Genomic DNA, 13,167 nt, shown 5'->3' with positions numbered 1-13,167 from the left:
ATGACAGGCAGAGATAGCCGAGGCGTAGACTTTCACAGTCGAGAAATACAGATTATCTAACAGAGACTGGAGAAAGGTGAGGAAGGACCTATTCCAAAGGACAGGAGATTGGGTCCAGAGACCTGGCCTCACACCAAGAATTGAATGATAGCCACTTCCCTGCGTAATCAGATGTAGTGGATGAAGCTTGAGCTCTCTGAATAGTTCCGATGACGTCAGGATTGATACAGCTGTTCTCAAGGTTCAACCTTTCAGTCATTGTCCTGGGACAGGAGGATGGCACACTGTGCACCTGGGACAGAGCTCCCTGAAACCATGGAATGGGCCACGGAAGAGCTGCCGGTAGCTGTATCAGGTCGAGAGAACCAGCATGCCCACCTGTTCAGGTTGGCGTTTGGCCACGTACATATGTGATTTAGTTTCTTCTGTTTTTGTCCGTGCCTGTTTTTATATTGTATGTTTTTATGACATGACCTGTTCTTTCGTTTTTTTTTATTTTTTTTACATGGGATGTTTTTTTTTATGAATTGCCTTGTTCATTTTCTTTTTTCTTTTTAAACTTGTGAAGCACTCTGTGCATTTTTATTTATTTACTCAGTTTATTTGATCAGGGACAGTGCATATAAATCAACAGTTATACATTTATAAATGAATACAAATTTGTAAATGTGTAAATATGCCAACGTTAGTAGGATTGCTAGTTTTCAGTTGTAGTCCCTGGGCTTAGGCTAGATGTTAAAGCCAGAATTTGTGCTGGGAAGGGTGCTATACAAATAAAGCCTTATACTTACTTACTACCCCGGGCCAGTGCCATCAGAAGAGTCCGGCACTCTAGTTTCACTCTCTCCAACAACTGATTCATCGGGTGGATGATGGGGGAAACACATTGAGGAGGAGCCCCTCCAGGAATAGGGAGAATGTGTGACCTCCCAATAGGGGGGGGATCCTTCAGCCTGTTGAATCACAGGGGGGCAGTGAGGGGGAACCTTGCTTGTGGTCTGTGGGGTGGAAATTATGCATCAAGTCTATGGACATGAACCAGTCCCCCTGTTTGACAGAACAAAGCAGGGTGTTGACTGTGAGCACTCTGAACAACTGCGTCTGACAGTTGATTGGGTGAAGAGAGTTCTAGACTAGGTCTAACGCCACTGGTTTTCTTGGGAACCAGGAGATACTGGCAATAAACAACCCCCTTCATTGACTCCTCTGGAGGGACAACTGAAGACACCTGTTTGGACAGCAGGATCTGTATCTCTTTGGAACAAGCAGATGCTGCCTTCATGTGTGACAGAACAGTGACTGAGTGACTGAGTATTTTTATGAAACTATATACGTATATATATATAAACAAGGAAATATTACATTATCAGGAAAAAATTGCCCCCTGCACCACTAACGATAATTAGCTGAATCATCTTCTAACCTAAGGTAGCTTGAGAGTTTTGGTCAGAGCTAATAAGTGCACTTCATGGATGCCCACAATTTCAGCTTGATCCAGTCTGTATCAGTCAACATTCACTGTTGTTTCCCATATAGCAGTGGACGTGTTCATGGAGGCCTCACATCGTTGATGTAGCATAGATCGTGGAATTGTACCTGTGACAGTAAACAGGATGATTTCCTGGAGATCATAAATGATCTGATCACCTGACAAAGACAAAACACTGTAAAGCTCAAAAATACTAAAATATTCTGTCAAAAAGTAGCCTACCATGAGTCCACAAAGTCAGGCTTCCATTAAATCTCAATGGAGCACCTCTAGCCAGTGCATTGCTATGACATCACAGACTAAAGTCTTGGTTATATGCTTTTTAGCTCTTGATCTGATCATGTTTACAAATACTTCTTGGACAGCCCTAGGCCATAAGAATACAATGAATTCTTGAATATGTCTGAGTGATATTTCCCTTTAACACAACACTTGACTATATTATAGTATTCACTCATTTCATAAGGATAAATCCTCTATAGGATTTGTTATAGACCAGCTTCTCCTGGTTATAAGGCTAATCTCAGGCCAAACACATTCATATGAATATCAAATGAAGAAATATTAATTATTCTTTAATGAGGCGTGATTCATTTAGCCAAGGTTTCTGCTCCTACATATTAGATACACCAGGTTGTGTGTTTGACAACAGACCAGATGCACAGTGATCATCATGGGATCCTGGTTCCGCATCATTTTATCCTTGCAGCTGAACTTCCTCTAAATGCATCTACATGATGCTGAGAGCAGGCTGATACCGAGCTAAAACAGGCAGGCTAATGGACCTATCTCAAACACAGCCCTCTTTTCTTGATCTTCCAATCATAGCGGTCGCTTTCCTTGAATCTGAGAATTGGCCCAGTGCTTGACATCCCAAGAGCCTTGTGTAAGTCAGAAATCAAAGCAAGTTCATGTTTCTGCCTTATTCATGCTGCATGACTTCTCTCTAATAATTGGATTTGCTCTTGCTAGATTTATCTTAAAGGGGAACTATCTTATAAATGGCCTTTTTGAGTGTTTAGCATTGTTTCCTAGCTATGTGAACTTATATTAATATGATCTATGTCTCAAAATTCTCATATTGGCGCATTCTTCCAATTCTCCTCTCACAATATTCACCCTCACTGAACTGAGTCGTTTGAAAATGTGCCTATATGTGATGTCATATAGTCACTGCTGCATGTTAATGTTCAGCAGACGGCGCTGCCACACAGTGGTTGGAGCCCAGGCTCAAAACAGCTCGAGATCTTGAGGTAGAAAAATGCTGTTTTTGAGGACTTGATTAGAAATACAAAACAATGAATAAAAAAAAATATATATTACAGAGGTGTTCCATAGACTCACAGGAATTGTGTAAAAGTGCCCAAATAGTGAAAGAAATTGTAAAATAGTTCCCCTTTAAACTCTCACATGTCTAATGTAAGAAAATGGATTAAGCTAAATCTAAAATATTTTGACCCCAAACAAATGGTCCAAAATACTGTTCAGTGAAAGTGATGAATAGGATCAGAACTTCAAATATCTTGCTTCCTTGGCCCTTTTGAGTTCCCCCTTCTTCCTTGAGTACATGCCTCATATTGGAGATGTTCACTTGATCTGAAAGGAGCAACTGTGAAAATTACATATGGTTAATCCAATAAAGGCAAAAAAGGGCAGAGGGTGCAAGGCAATCATGGTAACCTTGCTTTACTGTAGCAGCTCATTTTCCTCCACAAGAGGGAGATCAAGAGCTATTTATGACATTTTGTGTGGCAACAAACGGAGACAAACTCACTGTATTTTCATATGAGGACTCCACGTTTGAATGAAGTTCATTGTCAGGGACAGACAGTATAATGTTTTATGAAAACATTCTTCTTACAGAAAAGAGTCCAGAGATTCTCACCCATTCAGTGTTATTCCTTATGTAGCCTGAAACAACACACACACACACACACACACACACACACACACACACAGATTATGATTGTTTAGTCAATCAAGTATTAGCAACACTGAATATAATACAAGAAAGCATCCAGCCTAAGAGATTATATTATTCTTTACTTTTAGCTTTAGAGAGAGATAATTGGTCCAGGTGAAGTTTTGATGCATCTCTAAATAAAGATGTGTAATGTACACAGATCCGATGACTCACTGATGTGTGTGTGTGTGTGTCCCCCACAACTATCTTCCAATTGATGTATCTGCAAACCTCAACGTCAACGTGATATACCTTGCCCTTTCATTCAGTGTGTATACAGTGATATATATATATATATATATATGAATGAATGAATGAATGAATGAATGAATGAATGAAAACTTTATTTAACAGATTGCAGAATGGGTACAATATACAGTACGGCTCAATACACACAATTGTTAAGGGGATGCAGACCAGAGAAAGACGTTTGTCTTGTTTACATCAGGGTCCCCCATTTTCAATTCATAGTGACATTTATGACATTACACAACATACATGACATCATGACATTTATGGCATAGGGACATACATGACATACAGGTATACTATAATGTACTGTTACATTTGTGACATATATATGATATGCAAATATCATATGCCCTTTCATTAAATTAATAATAAATATAATAATAATACAAAATAATAATACATACAACTAATAATAAATAAATAATAATAAATACATATATTTAATAATAATGTATATTTAAATATATATACACACACACACACACACACCAAACATACAGTAGGCTACAGTAACTGCTGGCTGCTACATGATGCTAGAGGAGCAGCGGCGGAAGTAACTAGGTCGCTGCTAGTTGATTTGGCGCCGGGCGGTGGAGGGAGTTATTCCTGCAGCACTTCTTCCGGTCGGCATTTTGTTCTGCGAGAGAGAGAGAGAGGGGGGGAGTCGGAGAGACTGTGTGTGGATCCCTTTTATCACCACCGCGTCAGTAGCCTCCTTTTCTCTTTTCACGTTTTGATTGTGTTTTTCTCCCCGAGAAACCTCTCTGAATTCACACACCGTGCACTGTTGTCCCCCCGGCGGCGTCGGGGAGCGAGATCACTGATCAGAGATCAGGGTTTGGGGGGATGTCCGCCCCCTCCTCCAAGCATAATACATGTTTGTTGCAGTGAGAAGAAGAAGGAAGAAGAAGAAGAAGAACGAACCCTCCTCCCGACCCGGATTATTGTTGTGATATTATCGCTCCTCGGAGGAGCTGTTTGAGCGATAGGACGGAGAGGGAGCTAGAGACCCATTTCTCTCTTTTTATTTTTTTTAACCATCACATCCTGAGGTAAATACGATCGCAGAGGATAATAATCAACAGCTCCCCTTTATCATCAAGCCATTGCTAACCCCCCTCCCCTGAACTGAAGTGTTGGGTATTTTCGTCAAACGCATCCGAGTAAACGTTAATGCATTTTATTATCAACCAGGGGATGTTCTTCTGATGCTTCTTCTTGCATTGTGTATCCGCTCCATAGGCGTCGGGTCCGGGGTTACGCTTCCTCAGGCAAGTCCGAGGTCCAGTGTTGCAAGCAGCAAGAAATACGTCGATGTTAGGCCATTGGAACCATCATGAGATGCAAATCCTGATCCACTACTACTACTACTAGTAAGAGGGGTAGAACTAGCCCAAGTCGTAGCCCACCACGACAAAGGACTGATTCTGTGTGGGCGAGCCGAGCCAAACGGGTTGTTGATGCATGGTCCTCCTTTTGGCTTCCAAGTTTGCAAAGCTATCTAGCCTGTTAGCATAGCTGCTACAGTATCCCAGAGATTGCTAGCCCAGCTAACCCTATAGCTAATTTCAGTAACCTTGCCCATACAGATGTGCGATGCACTGCTTCGTTTTTTTTTACCCAGCTAGCACTTAGCAAGCTAGCTAGCTAATGGTAACTGAGTAATTACATAAACAAGACAAGTCAGACTCCAGGCAGAAACTACTACCCCACCATTTGATACTAACTGGACGAGCTAATGTCTTTTTCTGTTATGGCTTGAGTAGCTCCAACAACATTTCTTTAATTGTATCAAATAAATTAAATGTATCAGATTTGCTCAGATATCAGATAGATTTGTATCAGGCTGATACATTTCAGCTTTGATTACATTTTCTAATTGGGCACACATAAATGGGTTTCCCCACCCAACCCTAACAACTGTAACTACTTTCTGTTATCGCAGACAGATGGGTGACAGGACAGTACTAAACACACAACATAGAGCCATTAAAGGTTATGAATCCAGTGTGGAGAAATGAGAAATGGAGAAACCCTTTATCAGATTGAACTGAGCACTCTCTGGCTGACTGAAGCTTTAGTGGCTGTGTTGACTGGGTAGGTTAGCTACGCCAGCCCTGCTTTATAAGAGATACTGCATAGTGACAGCGAAGATAATTAATCAATATTAACATACCTGTAAACGTTATTATCATGGCTAAATGCATTTTTAAGTAACCCCCTACCTCATACTGTACCCCCCCCCCAAGAGCTCCCACGGCTAAAAGTGTGGTAGCCTGGCTAACGGGCCAGTGTTGTGACTGGCTATGTCAGAGGCATAGTCGCAACTAGCAGCCAAACAAGTGTGCTGCTCACTCTATAAATGGACCCTGTTTTGAATTCCGGTTACCCAGCGACATACATCAGTCGCATACTCAACTCTTCCATTCAGTTTTAATCAGTCGTTAATGTTATTTACCAGCAGTCTTGCCCACTGCTTCCTGTTACGGCTTCTAATGGAATCCCCAGTTTTTTTGCTCGGTTTTCTGATGATGATGACGACACATGTGATGGTGAATAACTCATATTTCATGGCTCTGCAGCATTTGGGAGATGCGAGGGACGGTTAGAGGACGACGACGTTGAGCAACCTGTGCATTGACACGACCCCCCCACCCTCATCTTCAGCATGAATGGGGATATGCCTCATGTGCCCATTACTACTCTCGCTGGGATTGCTAGCCTGACAGACTGTAAGTACGACACATGCCCACATACACACCACCTAGGCCAGTGTACGTGTTTACCCATAGGGGTACGTGGGGGTACGCAAGAAGGTTTCTAAAAGATGTATGAATAAAAATGCTAACGGCCGGGATCAGACTACACACATTCAGCCAGATTCTGACACAATCTTGTCGCGGCTGACATATTTCTGGCATTGTGCCCGGTTATGAATGACGAACGGGCATTTTTTACCCTTTGTAGTGTGACACGATCAAAGAACAGCGATCTGGCGGCTGGGATGCAACACGACACCCCCGACAGAAAGCGGGTCTAGCATGTTTGATTTCTTTAGCCTTTTTTCTGCTAGTGTAACAATTCCTGCAACGTGTTCTTTGACTTTGGACACAAATGAGAAGTCCAATCCAAGCCCCTCCTCCCCTGTCCCCGTCAAACCTCATGCCAAGATGGCACTGCAGTGATTTGTCGGGGGCAAGCGCATAGTGGCCAGGTCTCCAGACTAACTTTTCCAAGTTGCTACCGGCTTTCTCAGTTGGTCACACAAGCACATGATTTGGTTGCATACTTAAACATTTTTGGTACAGCATGGTATTAATCGATGGCCTTCAAGGCTGATGAGTCCTCATTTGCATTGATGTAAAGATCGACAGTGACTCGTCTCCAAAAACTTTAATCGGAATGGTAAAGATTGAGCTCAGAGATGGTGCACCTAAACAGTTATAACAAATCAAATGATACGTCTGAAGCTGACAACTACACTCCTAATTAACTTTTTCTTGTTGCACTGGTTCTTTAAGTTCCTCTGCCATGTATACATTACATTCTAAATATTAGGCTATTATAATGAACTTACAGAGCTTTTCATTATCATTATTTTCCGCAATATGGAAACAGAAATGAGACCCACACCTTCTGCATGGCGTCTTCCACCTCAATATGGCCAATTGGGATAGTGAACGGCCTTCCATTATCATCGACACAGGCAGGCAATCTCACATTCTTTGGTGGAGACGTCGTTGTCACCGTCTTTCATAAATAATGGGTACTGTAGGGGGTGTCACCATCTATCATAAAAGATAGGTACTGGAGGTTGTCTGATATCACTCCTGCAGACTGGGCACGGGACATGGCGTTGGCATTAGGGTTGTGTACCAGTTCCTGGATTCCTTATCGGACTGTCCGCTATGTGACAAAATGTACCCAGCGGTACCTTTTTTTGGTACTTAACTCTGTGTAATAACAAAATCCTTTATTTTAGTTGTAAAAAAATAAGTCTAAACTTCTCAATTTCAACATTGTTATTTAAGAACATTTTGTTATTTATTGTTGTAACACGCCACACAAACTACATCGCATGATCATGTATTGTGTTTTTAAAATATCTGGCCATCCTCAGTAAATATGATCAAACTCCTCTGACCTTGTCTGGTCTTTCTAAAGACCCAAGAGACGGGACAGTAAATAGTAATATATATATTTTGTGGAAAAGGCTCCCTCTTGTCTAGCATATTACACTCTTATACTAAACATGTAAATGTGCCGAAATTTGGTACAGACTGATGCCGATGTAATTCAGTCGGTAACCTTAAAGTATCCAACCCTAGTTGGCATAGGTTGGATTCACATTCAACGTGTTCTTCTTCTTCATCAGTGTGATCTGGGATTAGACGTCTCGTGATGTTATAAAATAAGATATTCCTTTTGATGTTCTCCTTGGGGAAATTCAGATGTTATCTCACCCCATACCTGTATTATGTACATCCCCTCCCCCCTGTCAGCAGCACGGGGGAGGGGAGGGGAGGTATAAGTATGGGCAGGGTAATGGGCAGACAATAGAAAGACCACTTCACTCTCATTTAACCACTGAAAAGTAGTTTGGGAGGGGCTCTGTGTTTTGGGGTCATGCATCGGTCCCCTGCAGGTTTTGCGTTTCTTACTGTTGTCGTGTAACTTCAACTTTCACGCTTTAACCGTGTTGATCACCCGATAACGAACTTAACACTTTCAGTGCCGGCCTCCGTTTCCTATTTACCCCGTTGAATGCCGCCACCCACTTCAATGATAGAGCTCTCATATTTGCGAACGCATAAACGACATCTTAAATTATGGCTATGTGTCTAATATGGCCGTCGCTTTGTAAATGACTTGTTTGCAGTCAACATTGTCGAAACGGATTGTTTTTTAATCGGTTCATTTCCGTTTTATACCATTTTGAAAAACGCTCGTTTCTTGAAACTTCCAGAAGATTTCAGAAGATTCTGTGATAATCGCCCTTACATTTACATTTACATTTAGTCATTTAGCTGACGCTTTTATCCAAAGCGACTTACAAGTTCTGTACGACAAGCCACCAGGAAGGGCACAACTCTATCAGCTGAGTAACAATGTTCATCAAAGTGTTGAGTGCTACAGTGTAGGTTAGTTTATTAGGACATGTGCATGACAGTATGGTTAGTTAGGGTTAGATATATATATTTTTTTTTAAATTCAGATAATGGTTGAAGAAGTGCGTCTTTAGTCGACGGCGAAAGATTGGACGTGTTTCGGCTGTCCTAACTGGGGTGGGTAGTTCATTCCACCATTGTGGGGCAAGGACTGAGAATAGGCGACTTCTCTTTGATGACCCTCCCGGAGCTTGGATAGGAGTAGGTCTGAGGCGGCCAGAAGATGCAGAGCGTAGGGGTCTTGAGGGTGTGTAGTTAGAAACCATTGACCGGAGGTAGGCGGGAGCGGTTTCCTTTGCCGCACGGTATGCTAGGTCGAGGGCCTTGAAGCGGATTCGTGCAGCAATGGGGAGCCAGTGCAGGTCCCTAAGAACTAGAAGTGGGGTGACATGGGCCGACTTCGGTAGGTTTGAGATCAGGCGGCCCGCTGCGTTCTGAATGAGTTGAAGAGGCTGTGGCAGTGGCCGGGAGGCCAGCGAGCAGTGCGTTGCAGTAGTCGAGGCGGGAGATGACTGTTGATTGGACGAGGAGTTGGGTGGCTTCTTTTGTCAGGAAGGGGCGGATCCTTCTGACGTTGCTCAGGAGGAATCGGCAGGTTCTGGTTGTCGCTGCGATGTGAGCAGAGAAGTTAAACTGGTCGTCGAGGACAACACCAAGGTTCTTGGTGGTCGGGGACGCGGTCACAGCTGCATTCTCGACTGTGATGGAAAGGTCGGTCAGGGGGGAGGATTTGGCCGGCAGGTGGAGCAATTCTGTTTTGCTTAGGTTCAGTTTGAGGTGGTTGGTCGTCATCCAGGCGGAGATGTCGGACAGACAGGCCGAGATCCGCTCAGAGACGTGGATATCTGAGGGAGGGAAGGAGAGGAAGAGTTGAGTATCGTCGGCATAACAATGGTAGGAGAAGCCATGAGAAGTGATAATGTTACCCAGTGATTTAGTGTAGAGGGAGAAGAGAAGGGGTCCTAAAACCGAGCCCTGGGGGACACCCGTCCGCAGGGGGCGGGTGGCCGACAGGGTCCCTCTCCATGACACTTGGTAGGAGCGGTCATTGAGGTATGATGACAGCCATGTCAGCGCAGAGCCAGCCACTCCCATTCCTGCGAGGGCCGCGAGGAGGATCTGGTGGTTGACTGTGTCGAAGGCTGCAGATAGATCTAGGAGAATCAGGACAGAGGAGAGGCCTTTCGCTTTTGCTAAGTGAAGTGCCTCTGTGACCTCAATGAGGGCTGTCTCTGTGGAGTGACCAGTCCTGAAGCCTGACTGATTAGGGTCTAGGAGGTCATTCTGTAAGAGATAGTCAGTAAGTTGGTTGGATACAGCACGTTCAAGTGTTTTAGAAAGGAAGGAGAGAAGAGAGACAGGACGGTAGTTGCCTATGACGGTAGGGTTCAGGGATGTTTTTTTTTATGAGGGGCGTGACTGGCTTGTTTTAGGGAGGTGGGGACCACCCCCGAGTTGAGTGAGGAGTTGATGGTTGCAGTTAGGAATGGGAGGATGTCTGGTGCTATGGTCTGGAGGAGTGGGGAGTGGGGAGGGTAGCCGGTCCAGCTGGCATGTAGTCGGACGGTTCGACGTTACCAGTGTCAGGGTCTCGGCTTCTGTAATGGGAGAGAAAGATGACAGAGTGAAGGATGAGGTTCTCGATTCAGCATTTGGAATGGGTGGGGGTTGGGAGAAGGAGCTGCGGATGTTCTCCACTTTTTCCTCAAAGAAGATCGCAAAGTCTTCGGCAGAGAAAGATGAGGGAGGGGGGGGTGGGGGGGGGAGTGAGGAGGGAGGACATGGTAGCATGCAGTTTGCGAAGATTCTTGGCAGAGGCCTCGATCCTATGGTGAAAGAAAGAAGCTTTGGCATTAGTAATGGTTTTGGAGAATGTTAACAATGTACTGGAATACACTGGAATACACAACACAGCCTATTTATGAATCGTTTTCAAATAAACGCTAGATTATCAATAGAATATGTGTACTTATGCACGCTATAGAAGCGGGCTGAAAAATCGATTCTCTTATTTCCTGATCGCACACACACACAGACACACACATACACACATATGGCACACGCTGATATATAGGTGAAAATAGCTCTGATTATCCAAATACTGGTAAAATAGATTCCTTACCTCAGATCAGATGTTCTCCAAAAAGATTATTCCAATTCCTGATCGCCATTCCAAATATCGATCGCGTTTATTGATCCAACGCTGCGTACTGGAAATATATATTCCACGCTGTTCTGATGGTCCACAATGAGTCCGATCGGCTCGGGTTACTTGCCTGAGAAGTAAAATGTGGATTCCGGACCCTTTTTTTCCCATGTGTTTCATTCAATCCAATCCAAAGGGGTGCAGTACCATCCGGGAGACGATAGGGGGCGGTATTTTCCCAATTCGAGTTCAGACAGATCCCCACTGGAAACATGAGGCTAGATTGCTGAAATATGAATGGAAACCGCTAATAAAAAAAATAACGATTAAAAACGAGATATCTCGTCGGCTGGCACTCAACGGTTGGCATGAACTAACGAATTATGCCGTGGCTGGCACTCAAAGTGTTAAGAGCCGCCTGCAATTTGAGTCTGAACCTCTCATTGGCTTTCACTCCCCACCGGCCTCCTCGCTCTCTCTCTCTCCTCTTTTTGCTTTTTTAAATAATCGGCTATAGGCTGCTTCGTTTTTGGAATACAGTAATGGCTAAATGGATTCTTTAGTAAAGGCCTGTGTCCTCGATTTGAACACGGTAATGAGAACGTGAACATAGTGACGAGAACGTGAACATAGTGACGAGAACGTGAACATAGTGACGAGAACGTGAACATAGTGACGAGAACGTGAACGCGGTGACAAGAACGTGAACACGGTGACGAGAACGTGAACGCGGTGACGAGAACGTGAACACGGTGACGAGAACGTGAACGCGGTGACGAGAACGTGAACATAGTGACGAGAACGTGAACATAGTGACAAGAACGGGAACAAGGTGACGAGAACGTGTACATAGTGACGAGAACGTAAACATAGTGACGAGAACGTAAACATAGTGACGAGAACGTGAACATAGTGACAAGAAGGTGAACATAGTGACAAGAAGGTGAACACGGTGACGAGAACGCGAACACAGTGATGAAAACGTGAATCCCATGCAAATGTGACCGCATGAAATCTTCTCTCGCACCATCTAAGGACATGTGGTTTATGTCTGGAGCCCTTGCTCCCCGGCTGAGACACGGCGAGGTTTTACGATGCTACGATGATCTAATCTGACACGGTGATCATCGAGAAAGACAAGAATATCATGTAGTCTGATCCCGGCATGCGTTGTATCGCAGGATCACAGGGACACCATGAGCTCTATTAAAAACCCATACAGTGGATCTGCTAAATGAACAGCACCCTTCCTATGCAACATTGAATATGATGCCATTTCCCACGTTACAACAAGAAATGTATGATGTATATTAGTGCTGTCAGGTGATACAAAAAAAATGATCTAATTAATTACAGGATTTGTAATTAATCTAATTAATCGCATTTTAATCGCATAACCATTTTAGGCCTGATATTTTATATACTATAATCATATTTCAAATAGCATGTGTCCGGATGGCAGAATTCAGTACTGTATCTACAAAACCTTCTGTTTAATCATCTTCCCTTTATTCATTTGCTTAGATTTTTCAGGTCTTGTCAATTTTAGCATAGTGTTATTCACAGGCATAGATCCATAGATGTCCCTAGAATCAGATACCAAGAACATGCAAATAAACCATTAAAAAAAAAAGAAAAGAAAAACGTTTGTAAATGTTTATTCTATGTTCTTATGGAATGAATGAGATAAAAAAGAATATATATACATTTTATTTTTCATTAATTTTCATAATGCGATAATTTGCTGTGTAATTAATCTAATTAACGCGATAAACTGACAGCCCTAAGGGGCAAAAAAACAAGAGGGGAGGTGATGAAACCGGTCTGGAACATGGCAGAGAAGGAATGAGGCGTTCCATGAGCAATAACAAGAAATGTTAGTTTGATAGATTTGAATTAGGACTACTTTTGAGTTTTTGTTGTTCCATTTGCTAGTCTGGAGCTGATTCTAGTGTCTTTTAGCCGTTTGTTTCCTTGGCATTTTATTGGTTGTGTCTGGAACCACCGCGTCCATCGGGGTTTGGTCTGTCTGACTTAATTTGATCATGGTACATGCTTGGGTCTCAACGGGACCACACGTTCCCGACCTGTGAAGAACCCGCTTGCAAACGGAGCAATTAGTTCAGTTGATTAAATTGTACGAGTTTTG

General features: G+C 43.3%; 1 protein-coding gene across 2 annotated transcripts in view; it reads left to right on the top strand.

Moving 5' to 3' along the window:
• Positions 1-4,380: 4,380 nt before the first annotated feature.
• The window catches only part of LOC311237375 (nipped-B-like protein B), an 80,463-nt gene continuing 71,676 nt past the window's right edge, over positions 4,381-13,167 (top strand). For both annotated transcript variants that reach the window (XM_084325211.1, XM_084325210.1), the window contains exons 1-3: positions 4,381-4,756; positions 4,947-5,077; positions 6,287-6,436. In XM_084325211.1, the coding sequence (XP_084181337.1) occupies positions 6,373-6,436 (64 nt within the window). In that variant the 5' untranslated portion in view covers positions 4,381-4,756; positions 4,947-5,077; positions 6,287-6,372. The remainder of the gene's footprint in view (positions 4,757-4,946; positions 5,078-6,286; positions 6,437-13,167) is intronic.

The sequence above is a fragment of the Notolepis coatsorum genome (genome assembly GCF_963971535.1).
Source record: "Notolepis coatsorum genome assembly, chromosome: 11".
Lineage (NCBI taxonomy): Eukaryota > Metazoa > Chordata > Actinopteri > Aulopiformes > Paralepididae > Notolepis > Notolepis coatsorum.
This window is presented reverse-complemented; position numbering and strand designations above follow the sequence as displayed.